The sequence below is a fragment of the Camelus ferus genome, chromosome 1 (genome assembly GCF_009834535.1).
Source record: "Camelus ferus isolate YT-003-E chromosome 1, BCGSAC_Cfer_1.0, whole genome shotgun sequence".
Classification (NCBI taxonomy): Eukaryota; Metazoa; Chordata; class Mammalia; order Artiodactyla; family Camelidae; genus Camelus; species Camelus ferus.
In genome coordinates, this window is record NC_045696.1 from 119,219,779 (window position 1) to 119,231,828 (window position 12,050).

At 47.7% G+C, this 12,050-nt stretch overlaps 1 protein-coding gene across 2 annotated transcripts in view; it reads left to right on the forward strand.

Annotated features, from left to right (window-relative positions):
• RFTN1 (raftlin, lipid raft linker 1) overlaps nt 1-12,050 on the forward strand; it is a 177,807-nt gene that overhangs the window by 112,057 nt on the left and 53,700 nt on the right. For both annotated transcript variants that reach the window (XM_032488952.1, XM_032488943.1), the window contains exon 5: nt 11,118-11,448. In XM_032488952.1, coding sequence (XP_032344843.1) covers nt 11,118-11,448 — 331 coding nt within the window. The remainder of the gene's footprint in view (nt 1-11,117; nt 11,449-12,050) is intronic.

The window sequence follows — 12,050 nt, forward strand, 5'->3', positions numbered from 1 at the left end:
TCCCGTGGCAAGGGTGAGCTCTTCTGACCTCTCCCACGAGCCCTGTGGTGCCTCCCAGGCCCCCAACCACTCTCTCTGCCTCCTAACTGCTTGCTTCAGTTACTCTCCCCCCCCAATACCACATCCTGTGGAAAGATTACATTTTCCTTGGGAAAAGCCTGAATATATCACTGCTGCCAGAAACCATCATGGCATGTCATTGCCTGCAGAATAAAAGTCCAGACTGGAGATTTCAACATTCTTTAAGACTCACCCCTAGTGTTTCACAGTATAACTTAGAATATAGGACATACTACAGAGAATGCACGCTGAGCAGTGTAATAGGTAGGAATATGGACTCTGGAACCAGACTGCTGAGGTTTAAATCCTACCTACCATTTGCTGGCTGTGTGCCCTGGGGCAGGCTGTGCAACCTCTCTGGGTTTCAGTTTTCTGATCTGTAACTTGGGGATAAAAGAGAACACCTACTGTTATCATTACATAAGGATGAAATGAGTTAATCCATGTGAAGCTCTTAGACAGAGTTTGGCACATGGTGAACTCAGTAAGCAGAAGCTACTGTTTTGATGGATTTTGGATGTAGAATATTTGTCCTTCTCTGCGTAACTTAGGACACCATCTTACCTCTTTGCCTTTGCTAGTCTTGTTTGTGCAGGGTGCTTTCCCCCAAACCACGTCTGTGTGCAGATTCCACCTGTGGGTTAGGTTTTTTTTTTTGCCAGTGTGGTTTTCAGCTGCTATGAAACCAGCCAACCTGTGAAATCTGGTGCCCATCCTTTGACTTACCCATGGGTCTCTGACAAAAGTTTAATGCCTTTAAGGCTTTGCTCACATAAAGTTTTGAGACTTGATTTCTCCATTGCCTTTGTGGGTGTGCACAGGCGTTAGTGGAAGCCGGGGGCGGGGGGGGGGGGCGCAGCCTTGCAGCCTTGGTGGGAGATACAGGTCCTGCTGCTGGTTCTTGTCCCTCAGTGCTCCTGCCTGGATGATGCCAAGGTCTTTGCTTTTGCTCCAGGATCCTGCTCTGAGCACATCCATGCTAAGTTCTGCCAATGGGCAGATGTTGAGAGAGACAGGGCATTTGCAGGATCCATGCAGATCTGCCAGAAGTGACATCCCGTCTATCTGCCCCAGCCCGTCCTGCCCCTCCTGATCCGGTGCATCTGCTGTGGCAGACTGCTCGGTGAAGGGCAGTGGGTGGGGCTGGACCTTGACTCCAGAAAGGATGCTTCAGAAACAGTCTTAAGGTATACCTCAGTAAAGCTGAGAAAAGGGATCTTGAGCAGACCTGATGGAGGTAAGAGCTAAGAGGAGGTGTGCAGTGAAGCTCCCATCCCTCAAAGGTCTTCAGCTAGTTCCCAACGCCCCGTGAAAACCAGCCCACCAGAAGATCCCAACCTGATGTCAAAAATCTAAATCAAGGATGAAAAAGGGAAGTGAACAAGGAAAGGCAAAGCCACCCTAACGCTGACCAGAGCTGATTGGCCCAGAAGCAGACACCTGACCTCAGCTGAGCCAATCAGAGCCCTTCCCTGAGATCTGTCACTTGTGTGTAGCCCGGAGTTTTAGACATTCTTTCTCCGGTGGCTAAGCTATGAGCAGAAAGACTCAGAAACTGGCAATGGCCATATTTTCTCCCACATGGAGAAAACTAGTACTAGATGAGAAGAAAGAGGCTGAAAAATAGAGTAAGGAGAAAACTTGGAGCAAGTTTCCTGGCAGTGCTGGAGGTGCTGGTTGCAGGTGTTCCTGAGGTCCTGCTCTGGCCCTTCCCGCTGGCCGCTTGCTCTCTGAGACACCATCGGGTTGTTCTTCACAGACAGGCCTTTCCTTGTCCACCTCCCTTCTGTGTCTTTGATTGAGACTTCTGACATCCAGTTGGGATCTGCTGGTGGGCATTAGAAACTAGCTGAAGATCTTGGAGGGACGGGAGCTTCACAGCACACCCACTCTTGGTTCTACTTATTTCTCAAGAACTCCATTTTCAGTGAAGAGTGAAGTTACAGGCACAATCTAAGTAGAAGAACCGAGACCATGAACACAGATAAGGCCGGCCGAGAAAACTCCTGTTGTCAGAAATGCCTGCCCCAAACAGAGCCACCAGAGGATGGAGTTGTTTTCTTCTCCTTCCCCGACCCTCTACTCCATCTCTTCCTTTTGTTTTTAAGGGAGTTTGCAGTTTTCCAAGTTCTTTCATCGTTTCCCACCAAACCACTCCTAATAGCAGGAGAGAATAAAAGAGGACCTCTTGCCCCCAACCGCAGCCCTGCCGGAGGCTTCAGGGCAAGCAGTGTTCCCTCAAGCTGAGTGTAGGCAGTTTGAGAAGGATGGAGCACGTGGACTCTTGAGGGTCTCTGGGTTGCCCCTTGAGTTAGACCAATGCGTACTAAATCCAAGAGGTCAGGGATGGCCTGTTTGCTTCCCCATCACCTGGTGCCCAGCACATTGTAGGTATTGAGTAAGTACTTAGGGAAGGAATGAATGGATATCATTATCCCCATTTATATTTATCTGAGACTCAGATAAATCAACTGAGTTGACCAGTAACATAACTAGTGAGTGGCAGGGCTGGGTCCCAAGCTTTAGGCCTCAGATTCCTCGTCAAGGGCTGATTCTAAGAGCTCTCAGTCATTAAAAGAGAAAACCATGATGCCAGGAAGTCTGCGTGATCCCTCCTTGTGGTCTCGGGAGCTAGACACCCGGCAGTGCTTGGTAACACTTTCAGTTCCTGAAGCTCAGTGTTAATACGTCAGAACTAAAGGCAGCTCAGACTGGAGCTAAAAACCCGTGCTGTTTTTGAACCTCCTTTTTCAGAAAGCTGTACCAGAGTCGAGGTGGCAGAGGATGAGAAGGGTTGCGGGGTTGTGTGTGTGTGATAAATTATTCATCGTGAAGACTCACGTGTAACCGTGCCACACAGAAGAGCACTTCGGTGCCTGTTCTTGCTACACAGCACGTGCCTCTGTTTGTAGATTCCCTTTGTATGTTGTGGGTCCTCCCCAAAGTCTTTAAAATGGCAGCTGTCGTGGTGGCTCATGAGTTGTGAGGGAGGGTCAGAGTTGACGGTGGTTTTGGTTTAGGGTCCATTTGGGATGCGTGTATGTGAGTCTTAGCTTTTACCCTGTATTATATGCCTCTCCAGTTGTCGAAAGCTCTGTTTCTTTTGCTCGGTTTTATCTGGCTTATTATGCTAGCACTGTCCAGGAGAGCTTCCTGGGGTGATGCTTGCGCGGTCTGGTGCCGGCGTCACCAGCCACAGTAGCTGTTGAACACTTGAAATGTGGCTGGTGTGACTGAGGAATTGACTTTTTCATTTTATTTTATTTGAATTAGTGGAAATAGTCACCCTTGGCTGGCGGCTACCATATTGGATAGCACAGCTCTGTGTTTTCAAGAAGTCCGTAGATGTCTGAGTCCCAGCATTAAATTAGTGCATTAGTTATAGGGATTCCAATTAGTTCATCCTAAAGTTAGAAACTGCCTATAACGTAACAGAAATTAAGTCTACCCATTACAGATTTAATGCCTTCAACTTAAAACATGGCGGGGACATTTCTGCCACCTGGGCAACAGTGGCAGCTGTCAGCCTTCTTGCTACGCTTCAACCTCTCCCCTGGGACCTTGAGTCAACACGAGGCTGAGTCCGAGTGGCCTTGCTCATGTTTGGGGCACATTTCTCTCCCTGCCTGTTGGGAACGCTTAGCCATCTCTCCATTTCACATCCGGTCCAGTTTAAATTTGGAGACCTCCGTCAGCCTGCCCCCTGCCCTGAGCTGTCTTTCCCTTACTCTCTTTACCTGCTTTCTTCCTGTGTGAGAGCTCTCCAGAGCCACAGCCAAGACGATTGTCCAGCTATCTGTCTGTGTATGTGTATATCTGCATATCGAGAGATTAGGATTTGGGTTGATTTATTTTAAGAAATTGGCTCATGTGATTGTGGGAGCTGGCCAGTCCAAAATCTGCAGGACCATTTGGCAGGTTAGAGGCTAGAGGTTGCAATCTTTTTTTATTATTATTTATTTTATTAATTTGCGGGGGGATGTAATTAGGTTTATTCATCTGTTTATTTAATGGAGGTACTGGGGCTTGAACCCAGGACCTCATGCATACTAGGCATCTACCACTGAGCTATACCCTCCCCCTGCTGTTGCAATCTTGAGTCTGAAGATTGAAAACTCAGGCAGATTGTCTGTGTTGTTGTCTGGAAGCAGAATTCCTTCTTCTTTGGAAAACCTCACTCTTTAGTGGGTGGCAAGGCCCACCTACATCATAAAGGATAATCTGCTTTGCTTAAAGTTAATGAATTGTAGGGGGAGGGTATCGCTCAGGTGGTAGAATGCATGCTTCGCGTGCACGAGGTCCTGGGTTCAGTCCCCAGCACCTCCTCTAAAAATAAATAAAACCTAATTACTCCCTCCTACCAAAATAAAATAATTAAATAATACAATGCTAAATATTTTTTAAAAATGAAGTCAATGGATTGTAGATGTTAATCACATCTAAAACTACCTTTGCAGCTCTTTACAGCAGTATCTAGACTGGTGTTGACAACTAGTCACCGTAGTTTAGCCAGGTTGACACAAAATTAACTGTGACACCTTCTTCATTAGACTCAGACAAAGTGGCCCTAGACTGTCTCTGACCCCTCACCTGGGCCACCTGATATGGCCCGTGGGTACGCCAATTTCTATTCACCTGTCAGCTGGAGCCTTCTCTGCTCCTTTCCCTGTATGACAGATAGCCTTCATTTTTCCCAAGTCCAGCCCATGTCCCATTTCTCCCTAACTGGTTTTCCCCTAATTGATGTTTCTTCTCTGAAACACCGAGACGTGTACAAGACAGGACACAGGACATATTTGCATTCATCATTAGCAGCGTGAAATTCATTTTGAAAGGATAGTTACAGACAGGATGTCCTAGATTTTCTGGGACTATCCCAGTGTCATGTTGTTAATTTTTAATAAAAATGATTCTTGAAATACATAACCAAAGAGGATATCATTTTTCCATTGAGACTTTTTTATTGAAGTCAGCTATTTAAAAAAGTAAAAAAGAAATCTTTTTCACATCATGATCCCTGGTTGGAGGTTGGGAAAACATAGTTAACTGTCCGATTTGTTCTCACTCATTATAAGAGCAGTCAAGTGAAGTCTGGGGTCAGTCGAAAATGATCTTATTTAATTTTTGGTGCCCAAACCAGCAGTTACTACTCTTTTAAGTGTTGGGAGTGGGGTGGTTCTTAAATGCAGCATAAATGAAAAAGACATGGATGAGGGGGTATTTCAGTTTAATCTAGTATCCGACTGGGCGTCGGGGCACAGGTTGGATTGTATGCTATGGAACTGTGGTGTCTTGAAGGAGCGCCAGTTTTCATTAAGATGTGCAGAGTCAGATCAGGGCTTTGCTGTGATCTAACTGCAGTTGTGAGAGCAATGCTGTGGGCATGTGAGTGACAGTCTGTGGGCAGTGCCTTAACCAAGGTGGCCTGGGCATTCAGGATGTGATCTTCCATGTGGATTTGATTCTGTGCTCCTGAGGACCTGGTGTAGCTTGAAGGAAGGGTGGTGTCCAGCAGCAGACGATGAGCCCTGAAAGTCAAGTGATCTTAGGCATCTGGAATGGGAGAGAGGTCAATTTGGCCTGATGTGGAGAGTGGAGACACAGGGTTACAGCAAGCGGAGAGCTCGGGGAGACTCCGTGGCTCCGGCTGAAGGGAGAGGGTCCACCATAGACACATCAGCTGTAATCACTGGCCATGCAGGTCTGAACCCCAGAGGGAAGTCAGGGCTAGGGAATCTAAGCTTGGGAATAATTAACATCTGACTGGTGGCTAAATCCAGGTGAGTAGAGGTTACCAAGGGGAGTGTAGGGTGAGGAGAGCCGGTGGCCAGCAGTGAGCCCTGATGAGCACTGTCCAGGGCCCGCCTTTATCATGAGCGTGAGGCTTGCTTAAGGAAGGTTGTGAATCAGCGAATGAATCAATGCTTGAAGAGGAAACAAACAAAGTTCAGTTTGACAAACATAGTCAAGGGACGTTACGAAAAAGAGAAAAGAAAGTTCCCTGCCAGGACGAGGCAGAAAACCAGAAGTCCCAAGGCCCCAAGAGTCCAACCAAATATTGATCTTTATGAAATCTAAATGCAGGTCTTCTGGTTAAAAAAAGACTCCTCCCCCTTTCTGGTAAACAGTGTGGCAGCCTGTTCCCAAGCCTTTGAAAGCTAATAGCCCTTGACCCACTCATTCCACTTCCAGGAATCCCCCCCGAGAAAAGTAAACAGCCCAGCCTCATTTCTGGGCACTCCTGGCTTCCCATGTCAAGTTCCAGAAATGTTTCTAGAAATTTCTTCAATACTCAGGCTCTTCCACACCCCCAAGCCTTTGCCCATGATGACTGTTCCGTCTCTTTTCTTTCACCCTCCTGGTGAACTCCTCTTCATCCTTCAAAGCCTCCTGCAGATTTAGTCCCCGCATAGGTTTTATTTAGTGTTGTGTTTTGGGGAGCGGGGGGGATTTGAATTTGGAAGTTATAGGTGAGGCATGTGTACCCCAGTGCTGCCACGCCTCGCCTCTTCCGATTGTAAGACACCATCTCGTTTGTCACCTCCCACATCTTCCATGAGGAACTTTCCTCAGCGTCCCCTTCAGGTGGAAATAATCGCTTCCATCACCATCATTTCTATACCTTTCTATCTGTTACTGCGTTTATCACCCTTCATGAGACATTGCAGGAATATTAACTTTTTTCCGTTATAAAAGCAAGAGACATGCTTATTAGATACATTTTGAAAAATTACATGCTCATGGAAATACTGTCTCGGTGTCATAATACTGTGTGTAAAAAGTTTGGAATCTTGATTTTTTTTTTTGTATAACATGATAATATAAGCATTATTGTGCCATGTTAGTGTAATGATTTTAAGTCTATTTACAGTAATCGGCTGACTCTTTTGAGAGTTAGGACTCCTATTTCGTATCCCCAGCACCTAGGTGTGATGTTGGTCTGGGCCAGTGTAGGGACTTAATAAATGTTTGTTGAATTCTACAGTTGAAAAATGAATTGATCTCCATCCTTACCTGCTAGGAACTCTTTCTGGGAGAGGGGACATGTGTACCCTCTCATTATTTTATGCATTCATTCAGTCATTCGTTCCACAGATCTTTACTGAGCACATGCTTTATGTGGGACGTCATTCTAGCACTGGGGACCCAGCAATGCACAGAACCCCTGCCCTCGTGGAAAGCATCTTCTAGAGCCGTGATTCCCAAACTTTACAGTACACTCGAGTTACCTGGAGGGCTTGCTCAAACACAGATCGCTGGGCTCTGCCCCCAGAGTTCCCGATTCAGTTTCCCATTCAGAGGGGCTTGAGAATTTGCATTTCTAGCAAGTCCCCAGGCTGAGGCTGCTGATATGAGCACCCGTGTTGAGAAACCCTGACATAGAGGATAAGTTTGTAGTCTAGCAGGGCAAAGGAATGTGGTCGTCCAGTTTGTTGTGGGAGGACACAGGTCTGGTTTATGTCAAAGCCTCTCTGATTCTTCAGGCCCCCGTGAGGAGGGGGGGTTCTGGGGTGCTACCCCCAGTGCAGGGTCCTCGACTCTTCACTTTGGATGAGCCCCAGCAGTCTCTGCAGAGTCACTGAAGTCCAGGACCGATGAGGAGGCAGGTGGAGCAGTAATGATGGCCACGGTTGCTTCTCTGTGCCTGTCCCACGACACCCTCGCCATGTGTAACGTCTCGTCTCCAGAGCAGCTGCAGGGGAGGTGTGATTTCCCCCCATTTAATAGATGAGAAAACTGAGGCCAGAAAGCTCAGGTCCCATACCCCAGTTCCCTAAGCCAGCGAGTCAGACATCTGGGGCTTCAAATGCCGCCTTTCTGCATCCAAACGCCGTGACTCAAATTGAGACCGACCTGTGGTTGAGCCCTCAGTGGTGCCGACTGGCAGAAATTCTTCAGCATCCCTCGGGGCTTCCTCTGCAGGGAGACGCTGGTAGCAGGGCTGGGCCTCAGCCTACGTGCTTCTCCGGTGTAGCAGCAGATGGAGACTCTCAGACTGGAGGTTCATGAGGGACAAAGCCACACTGGGGTGGGGGGGCCTCTTGAGAGCTATAATAGCAGGTGCCGTTTGTGGGGAAAGAGCTGAGTGTCCTGCCTGGACGAGCTCCATCTGGAAGTGATCCGTATTATTTTCTCAAAGGTAAAAGTTCGTGGAAGTTTAGTTTTAATTTATTTTACCTGCTAGTTCAGGGCGTTGAAAATGCACATAACGTGTTCAAAACGACAGGAAAAGCCGGTCCTCCCAAACCCTTGTGAAGAACCATATGCCAGCAGCATCGTTTCACAAACAGTTAAGACTAGAAAAAAGCCATCTCGCCGCTGCAGTGGGAACTTGGGGAGGGGCCACTCAGGTGGTCCAGGGCCCAGGCTCTGACACAGTCTGGAATGCCGCCGTCTGTTGTGGTTGTCCACGTCTGTCAGATTACCTGGATTATTTCATCGTAGCTCCGCAGAGCAGGGCCTTCAAAGGTCTGTGCTCTACTCTGACATTCACAGCAGCACTATTTACAGTAACCAAGCCATGCAAGCCACCTAAATGTCCACCATCAGAGGACTGGATAAAGAAGCTGTGGTATATTTCTACAATGGAATACTACTCAGCCATAAAAAATGAATTGATACCATTTGCAGCAACATGGATGGACCTAGAGATTATCATACTAAGTTAAGTGAAGTAAGTTAGGAAAAGACAAATATCACATGATACCACTTATATGTGGACTCTTAAAAAAAAGATACAAGTGAACTTATTTACAAAATAGACTCATAGGCATAGAAAACAAGTTTATGTTTTCAAAGGGGAAAGGGTAGGGGGAGGAATAAATCAGGTGTATGGGATTAATATACACACACCACTAAACATAAAATAAACAACAAGGAATTACTGTACAGCACAGGGAACTATATTTGCTATCTTGTAATAACCTGTCATGGAAAAGAATCGGAAGCTGTACACCTGACACTAACACAATATTGTAAACCACCTAGAGTTTAATAAGTAAAATTTTTAAAAACTGGAAAATAGAATTGAAGGGGAGGGATGTTTGTTTAAAATGAGACTTGGAAATTCTGAAAAACAAAGATCTGTGCCTTATCAAAATGTCTCCACCTTCTATCAAGAGTTAAGAATATAAAACAGGGTAAGAAAAATGTCTCTTCATTTTCTGTAAGACTAAGGAAGAAAATTTGCTGTGTATCTCAGCCAGCGTCATACAGCACTTTCTCTGTTTCTTACTGGCATATTATGCTTCTATCATATTGACCAGGAGTCTTTCCTCGTTTCGTGGGAGGACTGTGAAATCCATCGCATTTCTCTTTTCCTTTGTGCTGCCAGGGAGCTCGGAGCTGTACCTTGTCAGCTGTCCCTTAACCTAAGGCTCTTTGGGGTAATTATCTCCCCACTCTTTTCTTTTAAAACTTTTGATACCTATGTCTTCTTTTTAGAAGCTTTCCAAAGCAATTTCTAACATTAGGTAGATATCACAGATTCGTGGGTAAAAAATGAATTTTGAGGATGAAAAGGATGACTTTAAGTTTTTCTTTTTAACTTCTGAAATGTGAATTGAGCCAGCCATGGGCATGCATATGGGCACAGACATACCCAAGAACATGTATGTGCTTGATGCTTGGACAAGTGTCCACTTGGTCTTGAACTTAAGAGAGAATGAGCTTGGACCCGAGGCAGGCCTGGCTTTGAACCCTGGCTGCCCACAGCTTGCTTTATGACTTTAATGTCTCTGGGTCTCAGTGTCCTCATCTGAGATGAAGATACTGATACCATGCAGGGTCATTAAAGGATTTAGCAAAACAGTTTCTATAAAATGCACAGTGCAGGGCTCGGTGCATAGTAGGTCTGCAGCAGATGGTAGTTACTACTATTGTTATCATTATGTCTGGCACAGGCTAGACTTTATAGAAAGGCTGGGCTGTATATTCTTAACTGCTCCAGGTCATTTTCTAGAATGGCCCGTGTTGAACTGAAATGACCTTCTGCCTTAAGTTAGGGTGGACTATCCGGGGAGGGCTGCCAAGGCTGGCTTCTCCTTTAGAGAGTAGCTCTGTGCTAGAATTTTGTACTAATTCTCAATGCCAGGGGCCCATCACTGCGGAAGCCTTAGGATTTTCTGAGGTCATCCACTTGGGGGTTGGTGACTAACACTCACACAGCTCTGAGGCCGCCACCTCCTGATTATTATTGGTAAAGGGACTTGAGCATCCTTGCCCAGAAAGTCCCCTGAAACCTATCTCCTAGTTTTGGCCGGCTCTTGCTTGATTTTATTTGGCTGTTACCTTCCATTTTTCTCTCACTTGTGACTGTTAGCCAGTTGCCTGGGGTGTTTTTTAGGGAGGGGAGAGTTAACGTGGCACAGTACTCCGTGTGGCCGTTTGGCCCCCATCTGGAGGCTCGCGTGAGCAGGGGCCACCTGTTACCTGGACGGGGTACAGGGAGTGTGGCCGAGCGATGCCAATGGGCTGGGCGTGGTTTCTGGACGCCTTCGGCTTCCCTGTAGACTACTGTCATTGGATGTCCCCTCTCGCTGGGATATTCCCGCCAGCTTTTGCGCAGGGGTGATCCTCCCCACCCCTGCCCTTCTCTGCCAAAACTATTGTTTAAAAGAGGAAGCTCTTTGGGTCATAAAATGTCCCCTGGTGGTTAGTATCTGGTTATATAGACCTGTTGTGTTAGATGGTAGCCTGATTAGCAGGAAGTAGGTGATTCATCAGAAAAAAAGAAAAAATAAACCCTTACCAAAATGAACTTCCTCTTTCAGCCTCTTTGTTCCAGCTCATCCTTTTAGAACCTTTTTGTAGCCTCTTAGAAAAAAAATTACTCATCGGGACTAATGCAGTGTTTCAAAGGGAGGTCATCCCAGCCCTTCACAGCCAAAGGTTTTATTTTTCCGTAGTTTCAGAAAAGCCAGCCCTACGCTGTCTGTTCCCAGTGGGGCCGGGGCTGGGGTGTGGGTGCTGCCTTGAGGCGTTTCAGGTGTGGCAGGCCTCCCGCCTTTGTTAGGACGTCCCCTTCACCCGGTCCTTCCATTCTGTTTGCCCCACAGGTCCAGGAGGCTGCGAGTCGGGGCCTGAAATTCGTGGGGGTCATACCTCAGCACCGCGGCCCGGGGACCTCAGCAGGCAGCGGCCCCCAGACGGACGCCAAGGATGCGACAAAGGAGCCTGGCAGGTGTGGGGATGAGGAGAGCCTGGGGGCTGCGGACGGGAGCCCAGAGCCTGGCCAGGGCCCGGGAGAGGAGACACCCGCCGCCCAGCAGCCCCGCTCAGCTTCAGGAGAGGGTGACGGCGCGGAATCTCCACTGCGCGGGGTGAGCGAGACCCCAGATGGACCGGATGGTGACCCGTCAGAAGCGCACGGAGAACCACTCTCAGGAAGTAAGTATGTCCTCGTGAGGACTCTGACCCACTTACAGAGGCTGCTAGCTTTTCAGGAATCCCCCTGGCATCTTAGGAAAAAGGAGTGGAATTATCTAGAGACGGCAGTCCATCAGACAGGAGAAACTGTCAAGCAGTGTCCCGGACCTCCTGACTGTTGCCTTCCTGAAGCTGTGACTTCCGGGGAGCAGGACCACGTGACACTGACCTGCAGCCGCTCCAAAGTGTCACGTGTGAAGTGGATTCTAGGCGGAGAGGTGTTTTACCCCCTGTCCTTGCGCTGCCCCAGAATTACCCTGCTCTAACACAGGAAGTCTCAACACGCTGGCCACCGGTGCAGAAAGTACTCTCCGCTTCAGGGCCGCTTGTTTTGATTATCTGCCTCAGGAAGGAAACCAAGACAGTCAGCTGAGGACAAGCTGTGCAGGAAGCTGGTGGTGCAGCTCACTCAGCTGTAAACCACCAGATTTCAGGGAGTTGATATAGCTGGCGGATGAGCACTGTGGAGGGGACACAGCCAAGGAGCCGCCACCAACAGGTGGACCCTCTTAATCACATGGTCGCACCGGCCATTGGAGCCTGTGCTGCAGGTTGGGGATGAG